This window comes from Ambystoma mexicanum, chromosome 3p, assembly GCF_040938575.1.
Source record: "Ambystoma mexicanum isolate Mex_15411 chromosome 3p, UKY_AmexF1_1, whole genome shotgun sequence".
NCBI lineage: Eukaryota > Metazoa > Chordata > Amphibia > Caudata > Ambystomatidae > Ambystoma > Ambystoma mexicanum.
This window is the reverse complement of record NC_090925.1, coordinates 527,931,674-527,944,020: the sequence shown is the minus strand read 5'-3', so window position 1 is coordinate 527,944,020 and position 12,347 is coordinate 527,931,674. Positions and strand designations below refer to the sequence as shown.

The 12,347-nt window shown below is 45.4% G+C and overlaps 1 protein-coding gene across 2 annotated transcripts in view; it reads right to left on the bottom strand.

The window, feature by feature from the left end:
• Nucleotides 1-12,347, bottom strand: part of PCIF1 (phosphorylated CTD interacting factor 1) — a 400,121-nt gene that overhangs the window by 240,605 nt on the left and 147,169 nt on the right. For both annotated transcript variants that reach the window (XM_069651242.1, XM_069651241.1), the window contains one exon: nt 7,595-7,678. In XM_069651242.1, the coding sequence (XP_069507343.1) occupies nt 7,595-7,678 (84 nt within the window). The remainder of the gene's footprint in view (nt 1-7,594; nt 7,679-12,347) is intronic.

Sequence of the window (12,347 nt, the reverse complement as noted above, 5' to 3'; positions counted from 1 at the left end):
GAGAAGCCAGAGTGTGTGCCAAGCTCGAGTGTGCCGCCTTGTCCTGTGCTGAAAACGTGGGGAAGGGAAGCCAACGGCTTGAATATCCTGACATCATTTCGTGAACACTTTTCTATTGCATAACACCACTCCACACTATTTGTATTTAGAAGTAAGGATTGGCAATAGGTTTATTAGTATGGGCCCTTTCATTTTGACAAGACTCTACTAGGACTGTGTTATTAGTTGATGGTTGTAGCTTGCTCCCATTTTTAGATTGAGGATTAGAAAGGCGGTTTTCAAACCCAATTGAAGTTCAATAAACACCCTTGAACTGATCACTTGTGTCCGTCTTACTGTTTGATACCATGCCTTCCTTACACCGCCAAATAATCGAAGAACTTTACCTGTTCCACTTTTGAGCCCTTCAACCTCTATATTTATATGGCTAGGCTTGGCAAACGGGTTTAAAAACATTTTATACCAGCATAAAATTCAAGCCTGAGCTCTATGCATTTCCCTACAAAGATACCAAGTGAAGTTCCCAGCCCATTTGGCGTTGTGTAGAGAATTACTGCATCGTCACTCTTTTAAAGCATGCATAAGGACTGGTGGGTCTAGTGGACGGAGGGGTTTAAGGAATAACCAGATTATTACTATCGATGATCATGCAAGAAAATCTGTTAAGCGGGTCAATTGGGTTACCAGGGAAATAAAAGCAGAAGCATATACGGCTATTGTGGCGAATGTGGGAAATATTTCGAATTCTAAAATCGCAGAATTTAAAACCTTGGGCTTGACGTTGATACTATTTCTGTCCACAGCAATCAACAAATTAAAAAGAAGATTGTTAGGTAGAATTCTCATAAATGTGCTAATTCCCTCCACCTTAGAGACCCCCAGAAACTTTGCTGGATTTTGAGGACTTGATTTTCTTACCTGGAAAGTGTGAGAGCCTTTTTTCCCACTTTGATTATGGAGTTTTAAGATAACTCCATAGGCATCTATTCATGTGTGTTACACAGCACCCTCAGAAAAGTGACCCAGGCATGTCTTTTTGATTCCCCAAAGGTTTAAATACCTTCTCTGTGATAAACTACTGTCTCCCAGAGAATGTAAGGTTAAATTGACCTTACTAGTCTTTTTAAATTCCTAGACCCTGCACACACTATCTTCCTATGGAGTGCTGGAAGGGTTACCTGTATCCCCTGTGTCTAGAAACTCATGTATCAGTCAAAATGGCTGGTGGCAGTGGTTTTTCAACAAACTAGCATGATTTCTCCCGACCGTGAACACCGGTAGCTAAAAATCGCGGGAGACATGTTTTTCAAGATGGCGCCTTAAGCCCCTTTGTTTAGACAGGTCCCGGTCTTCTTTTCTTGCTGTTTCTTTTTGGAAAGGTACTTCTAGAGTTTGTCTCTACGCGCCAAACCAGGTTTGGTCCCTTTGTTCGTACGCCTTTGGCAGGCTTCATGACTGAAGACCACCTCTGGCGCCTGAGTGTCTGGGGTGGGCAGGAAGTGAGGGAGGTGCCAGAAACTCCCTGTGCTTAGTCTCCTAGGAGACCCAAAGGCACTCTAGTCCGGCAAGGACAGCCACCCTGCTGGGTGAGTGACAACTAGGTTGGAATGAAAGGCAAACAACTGTTTAAAAGGCGAGTCTCTTGGACTGGAAAGCAGAGTCGACCACTGGAACGAAATAACTGAAAATGAGCTGGAAGAGGACGGCTGCTGCAACTCCTGGACCGTTGGCTTGCCTGGTGAAGCCCTGCTGCAGGTCCGAATCGCCAAAGCTCCTTTTGACATAGAAGTCCCTTTAAGGATGACTTCTTCCTTTGAGTTGGTGGGACCAATCAACTTGTGAGCCATCTGGATACCAGTCTCGAAGCTAGTTAGGATTAACCAGGGGGAAGGACACCAGCTTGTGTGCTTGGACAACAGCTACTCGAACTGAAGGGACTCCATTTTGTCAGCGTTTTTCGACGATCCCGTGCAGTGCAGGAGTCCCCCGACGTCCTCCCTCTTGTCCCCACAAATGAGGCTCAGGAACAGTGAGATCTGCAGGAACTGCCAGGAACCAACTTCAGCTGCATCTTTTGCTTCATAGTAAGCTACTGTGCCAACCCGATTGAGAGAACGCTTCTCTCACGGTGAAAGTTCGTGGAACTTTCCTAACTTACAGGCCTAATCAGCTTGTGACCCAACATATGATTCTTTTTCGTACAAACTACTTTGGCAAAGACTTTACCATTTACTTCAAGAACTGCTCTTTCCTCTCCAAGACACTAGTCCATTGACTTTGATCTAGGCCTATTGAACTGAATCGAGTCCTCTAATGAACTATAACTATTTTCACTGCCTAAGAAAGTATTTGTGATCTCTTCTGCTAACTTGTTCCTTTTTGCTCCCATTGAAAGTAACTGAAATGCCATTTTACTCCTATTTCAGGGGAGCCTAATTTGTTCAGAAACTTGTTGGTTTGCTATTGTAGTGTTTTTTTGTGGATAATATTAAGTTGTCTCCTTCTAGTGAATGTTTTCTAAATGATTGTGTAATAAATTAATAAGTGTTTTTACAAAGAAACCTTGAGTACATGTGTCTACTTGAACCACTGTGATTGTAAGACCTCTGTGTAACCTCTTGAACTGCTCACATTCCCTCTTGAGATAAGCCTGGCTGCTCAGCTCGCTACCACAAAACTGTGTAGTACAGACTTATACCAAAGGTTGGTTTTTGATTACACCTGTAGTCCTAATTGTATGTGGTGGTCCCAGAGGGTACTGCATGCAATTCTGCCTAACAGAGATCGATGGTGATAAACCCCTGGTGTGAGGAGGAGTGTTCTAGGGCAAAGAGGCATATAGTCATGTGTGCTACAGCAGAGTCCCCCTTGGATAGTGTGCATTAAGAACCCTAAGAGCCAACTACAAGCAGTTACTGAAAAGCAAAAAGGGGCATCCTCCCCCGAGAGTATAAACAGCCAACAATTGAAGATCTGGGGAGCCTGTTTCAATAGAGGTCACCTCGCAGTCCAAGGCCTTTAATGACAGGTACCGTAATATTAGTGTAGCCTTGAAAAGATGATGGGCTCCAAAGCCCATGTTTCCTGAAGGATTACAACCTGACGCTGTCTGACACACACCATGCCAGACCCATAATTACTCATTTTATCCCAGTAATGTTCCAGGATAAGATTTTTAGGGGGTGGGGGGATACCAATTGATTCCTCAGTCTCTATCTCATCGAGTCAGTCTACCTGCTCCGGGTTAGAGGGCAACCTTATCCTATTTCCTGCTGCACAGACTTCCCTTCCTATGGATATCCCTCCATTCTCTTGTGGACTCAATCTTTTATGTTCAATATCTTTGGTCTATTTTTTCCCAAGTTAAGTTCAAAATATTGCTGGGATCGTACCAGAATCTTTACACCCCTTAGTGGAATTACACACAGGTCGATACTTAGGATGCCCTCCAGCAATTCCCATGAGCTCAAATATACCTCAATATAAATCAGTTCTGGAATTTCGGAGGGAGCCCCTAATACATTTTATAAAATCCTTCCCAATAACCGAGAGACAACCCCTTGTTTTTCTGAAACCAATGTACAGACATGTTCCTAAGAGCTTCTGCATTCTCATAAGCACCTCTAACTGGTCTAGGGACATTGGTCCTATAGACCATAGGGGACTTGTTGCCTCCGGCCCCGTTTTCATGAACGTCATGGGGCACCTGTCCCTCTCTGTCACCAAGGCAGATATGATAGGTTATTTATAACACGCTTAATACGTGCTTAACACCCAGAGGTTTATAAGCGCGGACCCGGGGTTTGAACCTGTGGTACTCCGTGACGTCTTGCTTCCAAGGCGAGCACGTTGCCCCTGAGCTATCCTCCCGAGACAATCGGTTAGGTCCAGAAAGGGGGGGGTGAGCGCAAAAGCACTGATGTTGCCAATAAATTGGCCTGTCAGACATGTGTGTTACCAAAACTTAGGTTCTGCTCCTGTGCATCAAGGACCCATGAGCATAAGTTGCCCCTATTTTCCAGAGGGGGGGAGAGAGGAAAATCGGGCGAACACTGTCTCCACCCCACCTAGATCTAACCTGCTGGTGGCGCATTAAGTTTCCTTTTATCCTCCCCAAATTACTCACCTTCATCACCTCCTGCTATTACCACTCTCCCGAGTCTCCCCCTCAAACACTCCAGCTATGGCCATTTGGGGTTGGAACCTTCTCTTTCTTTATAGCTGTACTATCAGCAGCCTTCCTTCAATTCTCCCAATAAACCTTTCACATAATTGCCAACAACATCACTAAGTGCCTCCTTCAAGGATAAAATACTATTCTCAAGGGAGCAAACAGCCCCAATCTCCTCTTAATTAATTGTGCTAAGGCTCAAATCGATGGGGCTTGTCTGGGTAGCCACTACAAAATATTTAGTTTTCAACCCCTCATTTTGTTCCCCCTCCCCCTCCACACAATCGCCCCTGCCCCCCGAGATCTATTTACTCTCGTTCTAAAAATGTACCTCACTTGCTCGATCCTGCACTCTGGTGAGGGGACTTTGAGGAGTAGGATGGGTGGGGCAGAGGGGAAATCTTGCCACTGAGGTCCAGAAGAAGTCCACTAAAGATTTGGGAGGTTTCGTTCTTGGCAAGATGATGCACTGCACTCAGGCTCGAAGACCCAGGGTATTGGAGGTTTGCAGCCCAGGATGGTTGCAGCTCATCATGGGATGGCTTGATACCCACCAGTCCAAGGTGTTTGTAGGTGTGTAGGTGTTTGTAGGTGTGTGTGTGTTTGTAGGTGTGTGTGTGTGTTTGTAGGTGTGTGTGTGTTTGTAGGTGTGTGTGTTTGTTTGTAGGTGTGTGTAGGTATGTGTGTTTGTAGATGTGTGTGTGTTTGTAGATGTGTGTGTGTTTGTGTGTGTGTGTGTGTACGTGTGTGTGTGTGTGTGTAGGTGTGTGTGTGTGTGTAGGTGTGTGTGTGTGTGTAGGTGTGTGTAGGTGTGTGTGTGTGTAGGTGTGTGTGTGTGTAGGTGTGTGTGTGTGTGTGTGTAGGTGTGTGTGTGTGTGTGTGTAGGTGTGTGTGTGTGTAGGTGTGTACATTCGAAAATGGGGTAAGAACAACAGCTGTACTTCAGCATGCTATTCCGGTCGCTGGAAGGTGCTGCAGGTATCTCTGGCCATCTTCTTCGGTTCTTCTGTTCCATTGGTCAACTGATATTTTACCTCAGGATCCTCACCGGTTATCCAGGAACCCAGCAAATCAACAGTCATGCAACATTCAAACTTTGGGTGTGGGGGGGGGCAGCTGTCCCGTCAGGGCAGCCAGCCTCCAAGTTGAAACTGGATCCAGGCTGGCATGCCAGAAGACAACGAATAGAGTTTATGACTCCTAGCCTGCTTCTGGTATTCACAGACACACTGGAGCCCCAGAGGGCTGCACAAAATTCCCACTGAAAAAAGTCAAACCAGGACTTCTCCAACCTCTCCTACCCAGGACGGTAGACAAAGGGCCAAGCAAGGACAAGCACACAAGATTGGCGAAAAAAGAAAAGAGACACCATTTGGTGGCACTTCTGTGCATTACCGCGGCTGTGAACACAGCAACGGTAGGAAAAAAGCACAAAACATCAGAGAAACTGTCACCAGCCATTCAGGTATGCTGGTCATGAAATGTTATAGGAGCAGTAAGAAAGAGGATACTATGTAAGCCCTCAGCACTCCACATAAGGTGGTGTATGCTGATCTTACAAAGGAACGATGAGAAGGAAAAAAGTATTCCCCATCCTTGGGAAAGGTAGTTCTCACAAGGAAAATAAAAGACTATAAAAAAGAAAGACCAAAGGGCTCCTTGCAACACGGCACAAAAGGTGCTATGTGCGGCAAAAGTGAATTACAGATGCCTTAGAAAATATGGAGGAAAATATGACTCCATAAAATAAAGTAAAAACCTAATGAACAGGGTTCCTATGGCCAGAGCAAAAAACAGTGAGAGGAAAAAGGATCCCCTCATTCAGGACAACAGACAGCAAGATCCAGGAGTCCAGAAAAAAGTGCTGGGGTGCTCACAGGTAGAGAGGACTTGGCATAAATATGAAAAATCTCCCTAACAAGCAAAAAGAAATGGGGTCCCATAGAAACCTATGGAGGGAGAAGTGCAAAAAGAAAATCTTTGCTAACAGTGGGACTGAATCGTGCTCTGTTTTTCTGCTCCTGTGGCTGCTGGGTTGAAAAGCCTCCACAGGATCTATTCTTCTTGGTCTTCACTGGTGTCACTGGGGGTTGACTGCATTCTTCTGGGTAACTATGGGAAGGAGCTGGGAATGACCTGCGTTTTCTTCATAAACACAGGTCCGCCTACAGACTTTGTCATGTTTTCCCTGGGGCTCTTTCTTCAACTTTGACATACTACAAATGACAATGCAACTACAAGTGACAATGTAAGGCATTTAACTGGATTGTGGCACTGCAAGGTATTTAACTGGATTGTGGCACTTTTCTAGGGTCCCCTTAGGGGTTCCTGGACTTTGGCACATGTCCTATAATTTGAGACATTCCCGGATTTATTAGGGATTTATAACTCTGCATTATACTCCTGTCGAGGATGCAAGTTGCGTAACTGTGTTGCTATAGTTTCCTTTCTTGTTGTGCAATATGCCCTTCTGGGCCTAGGGACTATCCAACTAAAATATATCCTGGACTTTGGTAGCCCTCCTGGCTGATTTGGACACTACTTCCCCTGTTCACTACATCTTAATGCTATACGTGTATTATGTGCATATGTATTATGTATAATACTTTATTTAGACTGTAGAAGGAAACCTGTGCTAAGTTTTTTGATGTATTCTTGGATTCCGACTGGTAATCATTACTGTGTGTAATATTATTAAGGGGTCTTTTCCTTAAGTCACCTACTAGTATTTTGCATGCCACCTTGTATTGGGCCTACATTTGAGAGAAATGAGTGAGTTAGGCCTGAACTGGCCATTTACTGTTTTTTTACTTGCACTGTGCTAGTTTTCTGTGAAACCCGGTTACTTTTCCAAATATTTTGTGTGCGACCTTCGCAATAAAGTGTATATTTTTTCAGTATACCAGTAATACATTTTGTGGTGTCTGCTGGGATTTACTGCAAGTCACCCTGCTTCCTGAAGTTAAGCCTGATTGCTCTGATACAGCTACCTTTGGGGAGTCTGATCTTTCCTTTTAGGGTGGCACACCGTTCGGCCATTAGGTTAGACTATTACACAGCCCTCATCTCCCTAACAACAAATATCAGGTTAGGACTTATAAGGGGCCAGGCAGCAGCAGAAGTGTTAGAAAACAGAAAAATAAGATTGATGCTGGATTCTGTGGCTTTAGAAGCCTCTTTAAGGCAGGCATGCCGGAAAAAAAAATCTAGAAAATAAAGGATACAGAATTAAAACGCCCACCGACATTTCAATTTAAATGCACGGGAGTAGGCAATTAATCCAATGCCAAGACCATAGATGTTCCACCTGCCAATAAGAGGGGCAGAAGAGCATGAAGGGTTCACGCAATCCTGGCATGCTACATAACAGTTAACAAGGAATCATGACAAAGGGAGTAGGGATTCATTACAATTAGTTCTTACCTGGACTCAATCAGCCTTTTTGCAGCCTCTGCATATTTGAAAAGAAGTCGCTTGGCCTCTTCTCGATATTTAATACGAGACAGCCTGTAAAAGATGCACAAAAACTCAAAAGTTATAGTATCAAAGTGGAAGGATGGGAAGTGGGAAGAAGGGGAGGGCACCTTGTCCATGTGCACCTAACCAAGCAAGTAACAAGCAAAAGTAATTTCACAACACTCAAATGCAATCCCCTAAAATAGAAGCTTCACATGGGACATTTCTGCAATTGTTTGAGCTTCTCAGACTAAACTGTCAAAATGTTAAGAACAAAATCATAACCATCTTGAAAAAAGGCCTTTATTATAGAACAAAGAGGAGCCAATGCCAACATCAGCATCCTGGAGTATCAAAATGCAATGAGGATGCAATTACATTTTAACCACTGGCAGTCCGACCATAGAAGTCACACCCTCACTTTAAAACGGTGCAGCACTGCACACAGAAAATCTGTGGTGTTAAAGTGGCCAGAGGTCTATTTCATTCAATGTGACAGACTTTTACCTGTTTAGTCAGTCAATTAACAACCACCTGTGTTTCTATTGCAGTAGCACAGGTTGTACAGGGATTTTGGTAAAGTCCTGTCTGATAAAACTTTAGAAAGCCCACCTTGGATGAACAGGAGGGAAACCCCTGGGTTTAGCCTTAACTACCCAAAGGTTTGGTAGTAATGGCTGGCCAGTCAGACTTACTCTAGGAGGGCTGTAGTGAGGTCCGCAGTACTTAAGAGCATACACTTAGTTCATGGGAACGCTTATACACTAGAGGTTATATACTAATAAACATGTATTTTATATACTCTGAAGCTTATAATTTTTAAGTAAGGTAAGTACTGTCATAGTAGAATTAAACACATGTGTTAGGGAGAATTCTCCGAAATGTGCTAATTCCCTCTACCTTAGAGACCCCTAGAAACTTTGCTGGATTTTGAGGACTTGCATAGGCATCATCTTTTACACTGTGTCACACAGCAACTTCAGTGCAGTGACACATGGAAGTCTTCCAGATTTCCCCAAGGTTTACATACCTTCTATTCGATAAACTACTGTTTCCAAGAGCAGTAAAGTGAAATGGACTTTACTTACATTTCTAACTTTCTAGACCCAGCACACACTAGCTTACAATAGGGTGCTGGAGGGGTTACTTAGTATCCCCTTTGTCTAGCTTCTCATGTAGCATTTTTATGTTACCCTTTCCTCACTGAATGGCTGGTGCCAATGGTTTACTTTTAAATACCATTATGGGATTTTACTGCGGGCCGCGTTCGCAGCCACGGTAAAGCAAAATGTTAAAACAGCCCCGGGCTTCTTTATTCGCCATTTCTTTATGGAAAGGTCCTTCTTGAGAATTACTCTGTGCGACAAAACAGGTTTAGTCCCTTTGTTCATTTTGCCTTTGGTTGGATTCACGAGTGAAACCCTCCTCTGGCTCAGGGGTGTCTGGCGGGGGCAGGAAGCGAGGGAGGTGCCCAAAACTCCCTCCGCTTAGTCTCCTAGGAGACAGGAATACACAGGTGATTGGTCAGCTGGCTGTCCGGCAAGGACAGCCACCCTGCTGGGTGACTGACAGCTGGGCTGGAATGACTGGGAGAAAGCTGCATAAAAGGCAAGACTTTTTGGCTTGGAAGGCAGAGTCGACCACTGGACGAAGGAATCCGAAGAAGAACTTAAAGACGATGCCTGCTGCAACTACTGGACAATTGGTTTGCCTGGTGAAGCCCTGCTGCTGTGCTGAAACTCCATATTAGTATCGACAGAGAAACCCCTGCAAGGACGACTTCTTGTCACAGGTTTCCCCCCCTTCTCACCTGTCTTTGTTGTTTGTTGGAGTTCTTCGATGGAGTCTTCTTTCGTAGAGTTCAGGTCTTGTATAACCCAGTGTGCAGGTCCTCGGGTTCCAGCGTGCGTTCAGCGTTCCGAGACCTGGGAACGTTCAGATGTCTGGGAAATCCGAGGAAATCCAGGGAACAGCAAAGAGTGCACACGGAAGACAAGTGCACGGGGATGTGGGATGCAAGGAGGACAAAAAGGAGGGGGAATGAAGGAGGAGGAATTTAGGGGAATCGGGAACCAGGAATCAAAGGAAAAACACAAGTGAACTACGGCAGCACACATCTAGCCACGGCAAGCGGTAGCGTTGAGACGCGCAGGGCCGCGGGGGCGTGTCTGCTTTATAGAACGTAAAGCGTACGGCGCGGAAACTGGTAAACAGTATACCGCGTTTGGCGGCCATGTTGGGAGTACTGCTGAGTGCAAGCACCTATGGGTCAGGAACCAGGAAGTCCAGAAAGGACGCGTCCGATGGTTCATGACAGCATGCCTCCTCCGAAGGCCTGTTCCTCCGGGTTTGCCCGGGTGTATAAGGTGGTACCTTTGAAGTAGCCTGGGGGCGTTTAGGTTTGAGACAGGTTCCCAGGTGAGTTCACTGGGTGGATAGCCTTTCCACTCCACCAGATACTGTAGCTGACCACGTCTGTACCTGGAGTCACATATTCGGGACACTTCGTATTCTAGCTGGTCGTCGACAACCACAGGGGTAGATCTTGGAGCAGATCGGGAGGTCTGGAAGTATGGTTTCATTAGAGATGTGTGAAACACTGAGTGGATCCTCTTCTAGGAGTCTGGTAATTTGAGTCGGAAGGCCACTGGGTTAATGATTTCCGTTATGGAAAAAGAGCCATAAGACCGAGGAGCCAACTTATTAGGTCGTAACTGTCGAGGCAGTAGTTTCGAGGATAGCCAGACCTTATCACCCACTGCATAGGAAGGTCCTGGTCTTCTTTTGGAGTCCGCATAGTGCTTGGTGTTAGCTCGGGCCCTTTTGAGGTGTTCTTTGGCTTCCTTGTGTAAGTTGATGAGGGTTTCAATCCAGGAGTCGACTGTAGGAACTGCTGTAGGATGTGGGAGAAGGGATGGTAGAACCGAAGGGTGGAATCCTTGGCTGCAGAAGAAGGGGCTGGCCTTGACAGCCGAGTGGTCCGAATTGTTGTAGGCGAATTCAGCCACAGGTATTAAGAGACCAATCGTCCTGGACCTTGGTGGTGAAACAACAAAGATACTGCTGCAGGGTTTGATTCACACGTTCTGTAGCTCCATTGGTCTGTGGATGATAACCTGAGGAGAGGGCACGTTGGATTCCTAGTATACGGCATAAGTGTTTCCAGAATTGAGATATGTATCGAGGACCTCAGTCTGATATGATCGTGGAAGGGAGTCCATGAAGTCGGAATATGTGTTCCAGGAAGATTCCAGCGAGTTCTGAGGAAGATGGTAATTTATACAAGGTGTAAAATGAGCCATGTGAGTGAATAAATCATGGTAACCATGATAGTTGTGTATCCCCTGGAAGGTGGTAGTTCCACAATAAAGTCTGTAGCAATAAATTCCCAGGGCCTTGTTGGTAGGAGTAGGAGACACGCTGGCCACTTGTTATCGTGCTTGTTTTGATTGCAGACTACACAGGGTTGGATGTACTGCTGGACGTCAAGTTTCATTTTTGGCCACCAAAACTGTCTTTGTATTAAACGGAGAGTGTTGGTAATGCCACGATGTCCTGAATGAAGGGTATCATGACAGAGGCTTGTAATCCTTTGTCACAGTCTCTGTGTGGGAATGACCAGGCCATTGTCCTTGAACAAATACCCGTCCTTGGTTTTAAGATTCCATCGATTCTTCCCAGTAAATTCCTTCCAGATCTCAGAGGACTGGGTTTGAATCCGAATGTCTTCCAGGAGAGCGATTGCTTGAGCTATGAAAATTGTATGTGGAAACATCTTTGGGAAGGATCGATCTTCAAGAGTTTCGTAGTCGGGACGTCGGGATAAGGCGCCAGCAATTATGTTGTGTGTTCCAGGTACATGATGGATTTGGAACTGGCACTGGGCAAAGAAGAAGGCCCAATGGGCTTGACGACTATTCCTACATTCCATGGATTGTAGGACTTGGAGATTCCGATGATCCGTACGGACCTGAACAGGATGTTTAGCTCCCAGGAGTAGATGAGTCCACTCTGTGAAGGCTTGACGGATGGTCAACAATTCCTTTTCCAGAACAGAATAATGGGTCTCGCTAGGAGTTGGGGTTCGCGAGAGACAAGCGATGGGGTGTTCTAACTTGTCCTCGAATTCCTGCTTTGAGATTTCTCCGATGGCGTAGTTAGAGGCATCAGTCTCCACTAGGAAAGGTCGATCAATGTCAGGTTGAGCCAAGATGGGCACTTGTGTAAATTCCGACTTCAAACGTTGGAACGCTTCGTCTTGGGCTGCGGTCCAGAGGAAGGGAGTATCCTTCTTCAACAATGTAATGATCGGTTGAAGGAAGGAAGGTATGAATTTCCGGTAGAAGTTGGCAAGCCCCAGGAAGGATTCAATCTGTTTCACAGTAGTTGGAACAGGCCAGGATAGTATGGAATTTACTTTTGAGTGGTCCATTCCAATTCCTTCTGGACTAAGGACAAATCCGAGATAGTGAACAGTAGAGACATGAAAAAGGCATTTCTCGGGTTTAGCCAGGAGTTTATATTCACGTAGCCGTTGTAAGACTGCCTTGACATGCTCTTCATGCTTAAGATGGTCCTTGGAGTTTATCAGTATGTCGCCCAGGTAAACTATGACGAAGAGGAACAGCATATCGGAGAACACCCGGTCCATAAATCATTGGAAGACCGCTGGGGCATTGGCAAGTCCGAAAGGCATGGCCAGGTATTCAAAATGACCAAA